Genomic DNA, 14,583 nt, shown 5'->3' with positions numbered 1-14,583 from the left:
GACACAGCCAGCTATTGAAGACCGAATCGAGCGGATTAAATCTTTAAAATAATCCGTTTATCTTCATTTAAGTTGCTATAACGTTAACCTGACGCTTCCGTGGTCGAACTGTGCTAGAGTAAGGGTCTCAGAGACAAAACTGGCTCAGTCAATTACATAAAAACACGAATTCACATCACAAGCCCACACCCAGAAAGCTAGTCAGCTAGGTTAGCTAACCTACCTCTCTTATATATAATTCATAAGATAATAAATGAATGAAACATACATACACAAAGTCTGTGAGAACACCTGGAGAAGTTTATTGACCCAGAAGAACACAAGACAGGTCAAACCTAAACCCCCTTACCCCCTCAACACACAAAATGCATACACATCATAAAGTTTTCAAAAATTATTTAATATATTCAATGCAGCACATATTGACATAAATGTGTACATTACATAATAACACTCCTCTCCTTGACACTGTGATGTGTGATGTTAAAGTATGATCATGGCCCTCCAATGTCCATCAGCTCATCAGCTAGCTAAATGCAGCCATTAACAGGATGTTCCCTCAGTGTATTTATTATACATAATATTATGTCACCAAAGTAATTCCCTTGCAAGAAAGGCAGAATGTCCACTGCGGCAAATAAATGAATGAATGTTGAGGGACTGGACGCAGACACTCAGAGTTGACGCAGAGTTGAGCTGATCCAGGCTAGGCAAAGAGTGGTTTATTTGGGTGGCCTGTAAGCAATCTTCCTGCTCTTCAGAACAGACCACCTGTGCCTCTTCAGGTAGTACACTAGCGGAATCAGGATTGCTGAGCCCATAAGCAGCTGTAGGTTTAAAAAAAAAAATGGACAACTCAGTTCAATCTGTTCAATGAAACATGACTCTGCTCACTATATTTAAGAACTGTATTTTAAAAGTATACACGAAAAAGCTAGGAGAAACATTATTACCTTAAGGCCCATGCGTTTCCTCTGGTCGTGTTCTGGCTCGGCCGCCCAGCGCAAGAAAGTACACACATCTTTAGCCACCTGGCTCATGGTTGCTGGAGTGCCTAAAATATGTAAACAAACAAACAAACAAAAAAAAAACACTTAATTATGGCATTCTCTCTGCATGAGTAGCCCTAAAATAAAGCATTAACAATTAGAAACCACCTTTTTACTAATCACATGAAAAAACAAGCACAGAGAAAGACATAATGCTATGTAGGCTACAAAAGTTGTGTTTTAATTGGAAGAAAAGCATCTTTAAATAGCTTATGTCATATAATAGCATTGCATTTACATTTTACTTCTGTGCAACCTCACTGCAGGAGTGTGTTCTTGTAGAATGGTTGCAATAGTTAGTTATATTTATGTTAATATCTTTGTAACTTAGGATTCAATGACATTGGTAAGAAAATGTACACAGGACAAATTAACTGGGTTTTAATTATTCTGACTGCAGTACTTTGTAATTAATCAAGGTAATGGAGAAATAAATGTTCCTAATACAGGCTTAATGGCCACTATCAAATGAAGAACAACTTCACTGCGTTCCTTAAAAGAGAAAGATACTTTGAGGTCATGTCCATGTTAATTTGAGTTTTTGAAAAACTTCCAAGGTGTAAGTCCCCAGGACTGAGAGGTGGAACTATATTACTTGGAATGATGGGTGGTGATTATGAAACATCATGACGTCATTAACTGTAGTCACTGAGTGCAATCAAATCCTTGGAGCAATGCTGCACAGTTGCACCAACAGATACAGTTGATTATTCCACGTGTTGTTCATTAGTCCTGTCAAATTAATACTAACCATCTTCATACTCTAGGATCTCATTGTAGATGGGTGGTGCCATGCCAATAGCCTGGCCAGGGAAGTAGGGGTTGTAGTAGAGACCCTCTCTCACAGAAATGCCAGCAGGGGGTTCACAATAGCCTGTCAGCAATGAGAACACGTAGTCCTCCCCACCATGCCTAAAGTATGAACAAACAGTATATAGTTATTTTCCTATCATGAATATCTTTTGGTTCTATAAAACACATTATTTTATACAAACAATCTTAGCTTAAATGTTTCTAAATATTATTGGCCTTTTTTATTATACAGAGCCACTTACAATGTTCAATATAATAAAATGTTACTCCCATTATAGACAAAAAACATTTAATCAAGGAACAACTAAAGCATTTTCAAAGGATTGTCTGAGTTGCCTTTCCTATAGAAAATAATTGGATTTTAGGCATATGAATACATTATTTGTTAAAGAAAAAAAAACTTTGTTAGTATACTAATTATATCCAGAACATTAGCTTTAAGTGTTTTAGACACACATCATTAACAACCATCAACATTAAGCACTTTCTTTGAACACACAATTTTAATTTGTTGGGATTCCTGCATTGTCTGCTACAAAGTTTATTTGAAAGACATACTATCTGTGTGGTCTATTGCAACAAACCACATGAAGCCCCACATTTAATTCCAAAATAATGTGTTTGATGGTAATGTAATCTGATGCATTTATAGATAATATTTGTTGAGACAAAGCTGTAATTGTATCACAAATCACAGGTGTCAGATGTCACAATTCGTATATGCCTCACATTATATATCTAAAAAAAAAACATGAATAAACCATAAACCATAAAGATTATACAAATTATATGATTTAATAAAGAACTTAAGCTGCATATTGTTATCTGTGATTTCAATTAACATGATAATAATGACCACCAAGCTACCCTATTTCTAGCTGTTAGCATTGAGCAGAGCTGATTAAATGTCTGTGTTACCTGGCATTAACAATGTAGCTGAGGTCAGGAGGAAGAGCGCCATTATTAGCAGCCCGTGCAGCTTCTGGATTGGAATACGGCTTTGGGAAATAATCAGACAGCTTCCCTGGACGAGTGAACATCTCTCCCGACTCATCTGGGCCATCTACTACCTCAATCTGACAAGGACAGCAAAAGAGAGAAAGAGAGGAATAGAGTTATGATTATGAGACCGATAAAGTTTCTTGCATTTGAAGTTACTTCAGTCCCCCACTGCAATGCTTTCCTATAAATCCTGAACTGGTCTAAGGGAATGCTGGACCAACTGTCAAAAGAAAACTTTACAGAGTTGAAAAAAAGAAAAAAAAAATTCCTTTACAACCTGCATTTCAAAACATATCAATTTGCAAGCCAGCTAATGATCAATTATATAAATTATAGAGAACCCTTTATAACAAACCACAAAAGGCTCCGACATAACCTGGAAACATGCCTAATAGTTCCAGGCCATCAATCACTGCAACCAACACCTCTGTTGAGACTGTTGCTAACAGTCTCTTAGCACCTCTGTTGCTAACAATGCGTTTTACCCTAACCCGTACTGCTAACTGATGCTGAAAACTCATTCATTACTTTCTTTAAATGAAAAATGCATTAAAGGTTGTGTTTAATTATGCTTGTGTCTCTTCCCATTCAAACAACTGTAAAGCTCACCTCCTCAGCAAGAGCCTTGACCTCGTCCTCTGTGTGCGACACTCCAACCAGGTTACGGAAAGCCAAGTATTCCATACTATGGCAGGCTGAGCACACCTGCTTGTACACCTGGTAGCCACGGCGGATACTGTAAAGCATACAAAATGTGTCAAGAAGGCTTCCATTATGTCAATAAAGTCTGTAACAATTGAACTGAGTAAGCGCACCTGGCATGATCCAGAGAAGACAGCATGCCATTGTGGCTCCAGGGATAAGATGGTGGGTGCAGCTCCAGGTCTGAGGCTTTCACAGACTGATGAAGTATCAGTGCTAGACCAGCTCCTCCTGCTGTCAACACACCCAAAGTGGAAATCGCCACCTTTCCCCCTTTGGACAGGCTGGTGAAGGACATATTCACCTAATGAATAAACAATAAAAGGAAAAAAAGAGGACATTAGTAAAAATATTGTATTTTTGCCATTTAAGACTTTTAGAGATGTTAACCACAACATATTAAAACACGCACATATAGGTTACTTTAACTCAGTTTCAGAAAAAAAAAAAAAAAATTTCGAAGTCAGTGACCTCCTGGCCAGTCCCAATTGACCATCTAAACATATCAGCTCTTACTCCAGGTACTTCGTGTGTTGAACTAGAGATTTTAAAGCAGATTTAAAGAAAAAAAATCCTGTATCTGAAAACAGCAGCTAGGTTAGAATATAAGTTCTGCTACACTCATGTCTTTACTCCAGTGCATTAGAAGGCCTAAAGGACAACGTGAAAATCACACAGGACACAAGATACACAGACACCTGTGTAATGGTGCCCAGTTCCAAAATGGCAATATTAGTTTATACAACAGGTATATCGGTGACTACCTACACTATAATTAATTGTGGGGCTCCAATGGGGTCCTCAGACCTGCTAGGCTAAATCACAGATACAAATGACAACAACCCAACTCACAGACACGCATAACAATCAAAATAATGGATATAAAATCATGCTTATTTTTCTATAACGCTGTTGCTCACAGTGTACAGCCCCTTCGGTTACCTCCACGGTTAACGTTGCTGAATGGGGCTGCTGTTCCCGGTGTGACCTTGTGGGCTGTGTGATCTATCGTTACCCAACAATGACAGTGAGGTGTGGTAGCTAGTTTACGGAACATATCACCCACACAAACACGGTTCGGAACACACATAAACGAGGTAAAACCCTCAGAACTTACTTTAGAAACATGAACTGCGCTTTTCGACGTGAGAAAAGCTCTTCCAGCGGAGCAGCACACAGCCATCCGGAGCGCCGCCATTTTCGGTGTCTCAGCTCAGCGCATGCGCAGTCTTCATGTTAGTTACCGAACAGATGGTCATGGAGCCAGCATAGCAAAAAGAGTGTATCCGCCCGAGAGGAGACACTCTAGAGCACAATGCTCCATATTTAATTCTCAAAAGTCTATTTATTATAAGTATTTATATTATTATTATCTATATAATAATATATAACTATTTATATTATTATTTGCTTCATATTATTTTATGATCAATCTGACCTTGTTGCTTGGCATATTTCATATACATAAATGCAAATTCAGTGGTGCCAAACCATTATTTCTTGTTATTGATACTGAGCTGGATACATTTGAGCACATTTCAATGCTCAAACAATCTCAGAGCTCAGAGGACTATGCTTCAATACTCCACGTACGTGATATTACATCTGTCTATACAGCTCTGGAAAGAAATAAGAGACCACGTAAAATGATGAGTTTCTTTGATTTTACCGAATTGAAAACCCCTGGAATATAACAAGAGGAAGTTGGATGATCAAACTAAACTGCTTGAAGTTTGCACCAGGAGTGGCATAAGGTTATCCAAAAGAATTGTATAAGACTGGTGGAGGAGAGCATGCCAAGTTGCAAAACAGCTGTTTCTGAAAACCAGGGTTATTCCACCAAATATTGATTTCGAAACTCCTAAAACTATGAATATGATCTTATGTTCTTTGCATTATTTAAGGTCTGAAAGCTCTGCATCTTTTTTGTTATTTCAGCAATTTCTAATTTTCTGCAAATAAATGTCCAAAATGACAATATTTTAATTGGGAGAAATGTTGTCCATAGTTTATGACAACAATAGAACATAGAATAAAACAACAATGTTCATTTCACTCAAACATATACATATAAATAGCAAAATCAGAGAAACTGAAGTGGTTCATTTTTTTCCAGAGCTGTGCGAAGCGTCCTGTAGCAACAGTCGCCCTCTACTGACATTACTACGTACTGCAATTATGGTTTGATAACTACAGACCACACATAGTAACAGGAATGAAACTATTAGGGCAGTTGTGTGTGAGTAGATAGATGAGATTTCTGTACTGTTTAAAGTTTACACATTTACTGCAGTAAACAGTAATAGAGAAAGAAGGAAGTAATTGTAAAATAATAAATTCATCAGCAGAGACAGCGTGTGATTAAAAAAGATGTAAAATAGACTGTGTGGGTTAATCTGGTGTTTGGGACTATTAACAGCAGCTTGACGCGACACCGCAGCGCCATCTACTGACTGTTACCCATATCACATCAGAACTCTATACGAAACGGCCACCGTCCGCTCTATTAACCTATTAGCAGCAAGCCTTGTCCCGTATACGAGCTAAAGGTGTAGGTGATACAAATCCCTTATTCTCTACAGTAAAATAACTTATTTAAATTCTGAAAATGTAAGGGCTTTAAAATCTTATACAGGTTAATTGGAGAAGCTGCCTGTTTTCTTTCTAAATTACTTCAGTTAATAATTCTAGATAATTCCTTATCAAACATGAAAGCTTTTAAAGTAATGTTTGAATAGAAATCCTCAAGATTGAGTGGTGTCATGTCAGGCATACAAAAATCCTGGCCTGTTATACTTTCATATTATTAACAAACCGCAGCACAAAACAGCTTAACAAATGTTTTTAACCCATGTAAGGATTGTCTGAAGAAATGCTGTCTTTTAAAGTATTATTATTATTATTATTATTATTATTATTATTATTATTATTATTATTATTATAGTTTTATTATTATTATTATGTAAACATAACTCCCTCTTTTTTTACAAATATTATTTAATTGAAAAAAAATTAAACGTACAATTTTTATAACATCTTTGTTAACTTGGCTATAACTAAAGCACGAGAGACTGGATTAGCATTTTTTTTTAATGATATAGTACAGTAATTATGGATCTTAAAAACTGATATATGTATTTGAGTCTGTGTTTCTATATTAGGAATAAGTTATAAATGAGTTGTATTTTAAAAAACTTAAAATATTTAATGACGTGATTCATGAATTTTAATGTTAACAATGCTGTTTTCTGAATTTGAATATTTTAAATTTGAAAAATTCAGTTCCATAAATTGTCTAATAAAAAAATATCTAAAATATTTCAGATAGATATAGATAGCTAATCAAAAAGTTGTTACTTTTTTTAACAGTAAAGATTACCACATCATAAGTAAAAAAAAAAGCACTGTTAAAATTGCAATTTGTGATTTTTTCCATAAAAAAATACAAAACAATTTAAATATACAAAATGCAGATGTACGTATGTATGTACATTAAATCTAGGCTGTGTCTGAGTTTTATTCTGCTCATGCATTTCTGATATAATATAAAGATAAACTGCCAAACTTAAAAGACGAATACATATAGAGACAAAGTTTTTGAGTGACAGTGACAATTTATTTTGACCACTTATGCTATAAATCTGACAATGCTGCTCCACTAGTACAAGACTGGTTGTGTTTTCCTAGCAAAAAGCAAAAAGAATGTTATTTAGGGATTTGTTATGTTTCTTTTTCTTTTTTAGTGCTATTAAATGCTATTAAATTGACAACAGCAATGAATATATCAAAATGCAGTCTGCATATTTAAAGAGAAAATTTATATTTGCATAGTAATACTGCACAGGACCTTATTTTACATATTGTCTATCATAGTGAATATTGGACAAATGGACAAAGGTGATAGGGACATTATACTATTCTGTTAATGCAACTCCCTGAAATCCATTTATTGAGTTTTGAAAACTGATTCTGCTTGTAAACTAGACTTTGTTTAAAAGGAGCCATAGTCTTCTACAGTTTGTGCTTACATTGTGTCATCCTCCATAGACATGATGGTAATAAGAACATAGAGGTAAAGCGCATAAAGTCTGATTATACGGAACTAAAGCAACGCCCGAACAGGGACTTGAACCCTGGACCCTCAGATTAAAAGTCTGATGCTCTACCGACTGAGCTATCCGGGCTCTGATTCAATTACTTTTGTGGCCATGTGACACTTGCGATTATTTTCGAGTTCCGCGTTTCATGAACAGAGTTACATGTTTTGGTCAACAATACTAACACTGTTAGCATAACCAGCTGACCTCGTGGCGCAACGATAGCGCGTCTGACTCCTATGGCAAGCCAACTAAGCCAAAACGTGTGGGAAAGAAACGCCTCCACGCGTAAAAATATGACGTGTCCACACGTAAAAAAATCACGTGTACAGGCGGTAAAACTGTTCGTGTATACACGTTTTGGCATCTAACATCCAATCGGTAAACGCGCCTATGCATACATTTGCATTGTAGGCAGCCTGACAACACATGATGTCATGCAACGTATTGTATTCCATATTCATAAGACGCTTACGTGGGTTACAACGCAGTGTCTACGTACCGTGACATAGCCCCATACATACTCATACACACTCTGCACGCAAGGTCCACATAACTGAAACGTTGTAATCATGTGTCTATGATGTACCCCCTATTTCACATGATGTAACCCCCGCCATTTTATATCCATAGTGTTTACCCTGCCTTTAGGTCAGTGCAATCATGGCTCTGCAAAATTTTCTGTTGATTTGCTTTAGGACAATAAAAATGTAAAAGAAACCAATAAAAGATACAGAGAAATTGTGACTCTAAATTTACTAAATTCAGTGGCTGAACACCGAATGTTGTTTACTAGGGCTTAAAAAAGCAAAATTACAATTTAAAAGTATAACATTTTAAAAGTTAAGACTTTAAGTGTGGACAGTTAGGACTGAAATATTGTGTTTATATTGATTGTAGTTCATTTTTTTTATTATTTTTTTTAGACCTAACATTTTTAATAACAGCCTTGCTTTAGTGTTAATTGTGCCTCTATAATACGACTTGACTTAATATGACTTTCCCTGTGGGATCTGTCTTACACCTAGCAATAATAGTTATATTTCTTGTGTGTTAATGTAGGGAATGTTATGTTCCCTGAGTAGGGCACTGTGGCATTAAAAATACTTGTTTATCCACATTTTAATCTGTCCTAGCAGATATGAGGTGTTGTACAGGCATTTTAAGACTGCTTCTACAGCTCAGTAAATGTTGCCATCTACAGGCTGCATATTGCAACTGCGGCTTTTTGAGATGGACAGTAAATCCCAAGACGTTAATTTTTTACGTCTGTACACGTAATATATTATGGCAAGCCAACTAAGCCAAAACGTGTGGGAAAGAAACGCCTCCACGCGTAAAAATATGACGTGTCCACACGTAAAAAAATCATCCCAGATAGCAAAAAGCATTCTAGCCGGATCCGGGCCGAGTCTATCACAAGTTCCGCGCCGGATCCGTAAAACGGTTCTGGGCCGGGGTCCAGATGCACAACGGGCCAAAACCGTCACGGATCCGTTTTACGGAGTCAAAAAGATACTGGGCCAGCACCAGCGTTTCAGGTGTTCCTTTAGACCGAATATGGGCCGGATCTGCGCCGGATCCGCTTACCGTTACACTCGCTGGAACAGGTCCGTTACAGATCTGGACCAGATCTGGATCAGCCCCGGATTAGTTCCGTATTAGCTACGGCCAAGCCACGGCCTTTTCACGTTCCCCAGCCTACTTATTAATGATTATAATGACATATTTCAAAATAAAAGTAGTAAAGAAAGAGCACTAAGCTATTTGACTGCTTTTTTACATTGATAAATTAAAAGAGTTTAATACAGTACATTAAATTACAAATGCAATATTTAAATAATATAATAAAAAAACATTAGTTGTAAATGCAATCCTTAATTAGGTTAGCTAAATGAAATACAATAATTATAAATGCAATACTTAATTAAGCTAATTAAATAAAATACCATAACTTATATATGCAATACTTAATTAAGCTAAATAATGACAATACAATAATTATAAATGCAATACTTAATTAAGCTAATTAAATAAAATACCATCACTTATAAATGCAATACTTAATTAAGCTAATTAAATAAAATACCATCACTTATAAATGCAATACTTAATTAAGCTAATTAAATAAAATACCATCACTTATAAATGCAATACTTAATTAAGCTAATTAAATAAAATACCATCACTTATAAATGCAATATTAATTAAGCTAATTCAATAAAATACCATCACTTATAAATGCAATACTTAAGCTAATTAAATAAAATACCATCAGTTATAAATGCAATACTTAATTAAGCTACTTAAATAAAATTTGATTTCAATTAAACAATTTATAAATCAACAGGCATTAATACAATTATTTTAATAATAAAACCATTTTTAATTCACATAATATAAACATGCAGACACAGACGTTTTTTGCAGCCAGCTGTGCCTCCACTGATGAGAGCATTCTTGGACACTTAACACCACTACAGTGCAGCCTATAAAAAAGACAAAATAAGAAAATATTTTATTTCAGAAACAGCAGAAAAGAAGTGGCTAGAAATGAATATAGCGTACTAAAATGACAAGTGTTTTTCATTTGACCAAATTTCTAAAAGATATATAAATGTCACAGCTGTATTTAATAGGGGCTAGCTAATTTTCATTTATACCATTTCACATAATAAATAATTACCATTTTACTGGAATTATGCACCCAAAATTAAAAGAAAGATAAATAAAAAGTGCACTTATAGCTTTGGGGTGCATTTCCCAAAAGCTTTGTAAGGCTAAGAACTTTGTTAACTCGTACTTAAAATTATATTGTATTTTATTTACAATAGAATATAAGTCAGCGGTTTTTGATAAATGCATTTGTTGTTGCAGTTGTAATTGTGTTTTTGCTAATAAAGCGGCCAGGTGATAAATGTTCAGGTTAACCCTCAAGCCCTCTTCAAATTTTGCACCCTCTGGACACGTTTGTGGTAAAAATGTACAAGCACCTAAAAAATGCTCTTAAATCATTATAGATCAATATTTTTTTTTTTTTACATAAATAAACTTTTTTTTTCATAAAATCACTTAATCAACTTCCGTTCTACCCAAAACTACCAAACATTAAATAATTTTCAGGATTTTAACCCTTTAAATGACTATTGTTGTATTTTGGCAAAAAAAAAAAAAACACAAAAATTATTTTCCACAAAACAAACAGCAGACAAATGAGGCATTGGTGACTATTAGAGTCTTGGACATGTAAAAGATTACCAACAAAATTGCTATTTTTTCATAAATCACTTAATCAAATCCAGCCCTGATCAAAATGATCAAATATTTAATACATTCCAGGATTTTAACCCTTTAATTGACAGTTTAATTACATTCATGATTAATTATTCATTAAAAACCCCCACAAAAGTTGTACTATTTCTCATATAATAAATATTAGATGTATGGGGCATTGGTAGAATTTTTTTATGTAGTGTCAAATACTCCCTCTGAACACCTTCGTGGCCAAAAATGCCCCATTGACTTCCATTGAAAACACATTTTTTATCTCACTGTAATTACTGTATAAAATTATTAAACAGTTATTTAAATGGTTAAAATCCTGATTTATGAAAAAAAAAGCAAAACAATATTGATGTATAATGATTTAAGAGCAGTTTGTAGGTGTGTGTGCATTTTTGCCATGAACATGTCCAGAGAGTGCAAAATGCGTCCAGAGAGTATGAATGACGTGAGAGTAAAAGACATTAGATTTCAAAAATTTAATGAAAAAGCAGGTTTTCTGCAAAAATGCATTCCCCTGGCTGCAACATAGCCAAAACGATCACCAAATGAAAAAAAAGTTGAGTCAGTACATCAGTAGGTGGGCCCATTACATTCTCATTGAAGGCTAATGCATCCAAAATTGATTTAAATGCTATTCTCAGTGGGCCCTGTTTCTTTTCAAAATAGATATTAAAGTCACCAACAATGATAACTCTGTCAGAGTTGAGAGCTACTGCAGCTAAAAAATATACTGAATTTCTTAGTGAATTTTGCATATGGTCCTGGAGGACGGTACATAGTTATCAGCAGGAATGAATGTTGGGTTTTGGTGGCAGTAGATGGGCCTGCGACTATAAGGTTAAACAGTTCAAATGACTTAGCTTCAAACTCTGTATTTTGATTTATTCCTATAACTGACGACTACACCACCACCCTGACCAGTCCTGCATGGGTAGATGAAATAGCTAGAACCTGGGGGGAGTGGACTCATTTAGAGCTAAATATCCATCAGTTTTAACCCATGTCTCATAGAGAGTGCATTGTCAATGATAATTTAACCTACAGTAACTGATTTAGGTGCCAGCGATCTTATATTTAACAGCCCTGATTTAATGTGGTTGTTGCTGTAACTCAGAAGGACAGACGAGTTTGTATTAATTCTAATGGAGTTGTTAAAACAGATTTTCCAGCTATTTTGATAACGTGTTTTATTTACACTATTATGAAGAATTGACATACAAATAGTACAAGCAGAAATACCAGCAAACAAACCTACTTGGCTGGTGTGACTGGGTAGAGACAGTCAGTCTCAGCGTAGCACCGCCTCGATGTTCACAGAGAGAAGCCTGTCTCTGTGGAACGGGGCCGGTCGCTCCCGAAAGCTCATCCCCACGTGGAGGGCGATGGTGCCGGGGTTCCTGCTTTGGCAATGCGCCCCAGGGAGCCGCTTGCCGACTACCAGCATGCAAGCATCTGGAAGACATGAAATTGTGCCATTACTCTTAGATACTTTTAAATGTCTAACAATTGAATCTCCTATAATGAGAGTACCGCCCTTGGTAGTTTTCCTCTGTGCTGGGGGAGGCGAGGGCTGAGGACCTCGAACCATTTTGCGGATACCAAATCCTGCTGAGAAAGTTGTAAATTAAATAAATTATTTAAAAAAAATCATAAATTGTGATTTCCGGATTTTTATTATGTCTCTCACGGTGGAGATGCACCAAAGATGAAAATTTCAGACCCCTCAATGATTTATAAGTGAGAGAACTTGCAAAGTCGCAGGGTGTTCATTTTCCTCACTGTATATATGTGTGCCTCTAGGTCAACTCAGTTCCACAGAGTTCCACCATGTACCACCTAACTGCCCACTGATTTTATGCTACAGGTGGTTTCCTGCAGACAACTGGTGATGGTCACGGTCTTAGCAAGTGTGCAGACTCCAAGTCTGTGCATTCTGTAACCCAGTTGTTACTGCACCATACACACACTTATATGGAATTCCCAAGGAAATACAGGATTTACAGGAATTGCAAAGGGGAGGAGTCAACAAAGACGCTCTTTGAACTTTTTGCAAAGCTCTATGGGAAACACTTGAAGAACTGGCTCGTTCTTTTCTCACGTCATGCGTTAGTTTGTTTGTTATTCGCTAAGATTGATCACTTTCAGGAAAAACACCCCTGTACTATTTAGTGTGTCATGGTGACCATGTGTAATTACAGTGAGTCTGGAGAAATCCTGCAGTAGTTCTCTCCAGCTTAAAAAAATGCAAAACATTTAAAACTGTTATTTTTAGTTTTCTAGTCAGGAATAGACAACTGATTAGGAATTATTTTAGTTCAAAAGGTGGCAATCATTTAAGATAAAGCAAAGGGATGAAAAGTAATGAAGTATTAGTACTTGGTTACTTTACTCAAGGGTATAGAGTTAGCACGGACACCAATATCCAGTGATTTTTTAAATGGTCCCCGCCAACAATTTGATTTGATAATTTGAACCTCGATCTGATAACGCCTGATGTAATTGTTATTATACGTAACAACACAAATGTTTTAAAAGGAAAGAAATGTATATTTCTTACCTTAACTACTCTATGTAAAATGTCACTGCTCAGTGCATCAAGTACTGTTAGGATCCAGGCTGATCCGTCGAGGGGGAGATGCAGCAAGCGCAGACAGAAAACAAAACACAAACTTAAAAGCTATTCTGAACTTCAAAATCACTGTTTCACTCCATTGAGGTGTAATACACTGAATAATATTCCTCTCATGTCTGATCTGACCTCCACGGTGTTGAAACGAGGCTGAGAAAGTTCTGATAGCAGGGCACGCAAATACTTACATAGCCTTGTTTTAACACAGTGGAGCCCAGATCAGACATGAGAGGACTTTTATTCTGTATATTACAGCTCAATGGAGTGGAACACTAATTTTTATGGTTGTAAATTTACTTCTTTAAAAATGTATATAAATTAATCAAGAAAATCTTACAGTGTCCCTTAAAGTTTTTAGTGCAGTGGCACAACAAACAATTAAAATAAGAAAGTGGACAAATGCTACATTAAGAGCAAACATATCAAATCAAACGTGTATCAACAGACTTAAAGTCAAAATTAATTACAGAACTGCTGGAAAATAGAATTAATTACATTGTTAGGTGATTTGATGGGTAAATGATTACACCTAAAATACAAACAAAACAAAATTACATTCAGTATTGTAAGTTAAGCATTTTCTTTTTTAAAATAAAGGCTGAACTTTAACTTACCATACATCAGATTTGCATCAGACTTTATGTATCCAGATTGAGTTATCCAAAAACTTATTTGCAAATAATGAACAAACTAAACTAAATGAGGCAATAAGTTTTGTAAACCTAACTATTAATCACTGTTGCAGCAACCTATACATGAAAGATCCATGTTCAAAGCTTTGTTGTCACATATTTAGCACTTCTGAAAATTACTACACTACAAAGCAGTAGAGGGCACAGAGGCCCTTTAAGGCAAGTTCGGCTCAAAACCTTTTTTTTAGGATCATACTGTTATTGCATATATTTATTTATAGAATTGGCCTCTGCGCCACGACGTGAGAATAAATTTAAGGTGGAATGGAAAAGTTTATGCTGGAAAATAATAAGTTAAATGCAGCCTCATATTT

General features: G+C 35.7%; 1 protein-coding gene, 1 long non-coding RNA gene and 1 other non-coding gene across 4 annotated transcripts; all 3 read right to left on the bottom strand.

Moving 5' to 3' along the window:
• Positions 1-379: 379 nt before the first annotated feature.
• Positions 380-4,805, bottom strand: LOC103023575 (cytochrome c1, heme protein, mitochondrial). Its single transcript, XM_007241279.4, has 7 exons — positions 4,684-4,805; positions 3,680-3,870; positions 3,474-3,600; positions 2,781-2,938; positions 1,801-1,961; positions 954-1,054; positions 380-827 (listed from the first exon to the last, which is right to left on the bottom strand). Exons 1-7 carry the CDS (start codon positions 4,762-4,764, stop codon positions 723-725), a joined length of 924 nt encoding a protein of 307 aa, XP_007241341.1. The 5' UTR covers positions 4,765-4,805; the 3' UTR covers positions 380-722.
• A 2,872-nt stretch (positions 4,806-7,677) lies between these two features.
• trnak-uuu (transfer RNA lysine (anticodon UUU)) lies at positions 7,678-7,750 on the bottom strand. Its single transcript has one exon. It is a non-coding gene; the product is annotated as a tRNA-Lys (tRNA).
• Positions 7,751-9,887: 2,137 nt separating this feature from the next.
• LOC111196305 (uncharacterized) lies at positions 9,888-13,592 on the bottom strand. Of its 2 annotated transcripts, none has more exons than XR_007441511.1 (3): positions 13,506-13,592; positions 12,204-12,553; positions 9,888-10,152 (listed from the first exon to the last, which is right to left on the bottom strand). It is a non-coding gene; the product is annotated as an uncharacterized LOC111196305 (long non-coding RNA). The 2 variants fall into 2 exon arrangements; XR_007441510.1 differs by having other exon boundaries at positions 12,204-12,556; positions 13,506-13,590.
• Positions 13,593-14,583: the final 991 nt, after the last annotated feature.

This window comes from Astyanax mexicanus, chromosome 12 (genome assembly GCF_023375975.1).
Source record: "Astyanax mexicanus isolate ESR-SI-001 chromosome 12, AstMex3_surface, whole genome shotgun sequence".
NCBI lineage: Eukaryota > Metazoa > Chordata > Actinopteri > Characiformes > Acestrorhamphidae > Astyanax > Astyanax mexicanus.
Note: the sequence above shows the minus strand (reverse complement) of the source record. Positions and strands in the feature narration are given on the sequence as shown.

Bases quoted from the DNA above. Each gene is read 5' to 3' on its own strand.
- LOC103023575 (XM_007241279.4), bottom strand. From the start codon at position 4,764: ATGGCGGCGCTCCGGATGGCTGTGTGCTGCTCCGCTGGAAGAGCTTTT. The intron at 3,601-3,679 runs GTGCGCTTACTC...TATGCTTTACAG, and splicing joins TCTTCTCTGGATCATGCCAG to TATCCGCCGTGGCTACCAGG. The intron at 2,939-3,473 runs GTGAGCTTTACA...TGTCCTTGTCAG, and splicing joins TCAAGGCTCTTGCTGAGGAG to ATTGAGGTAGTAGATGGCCC.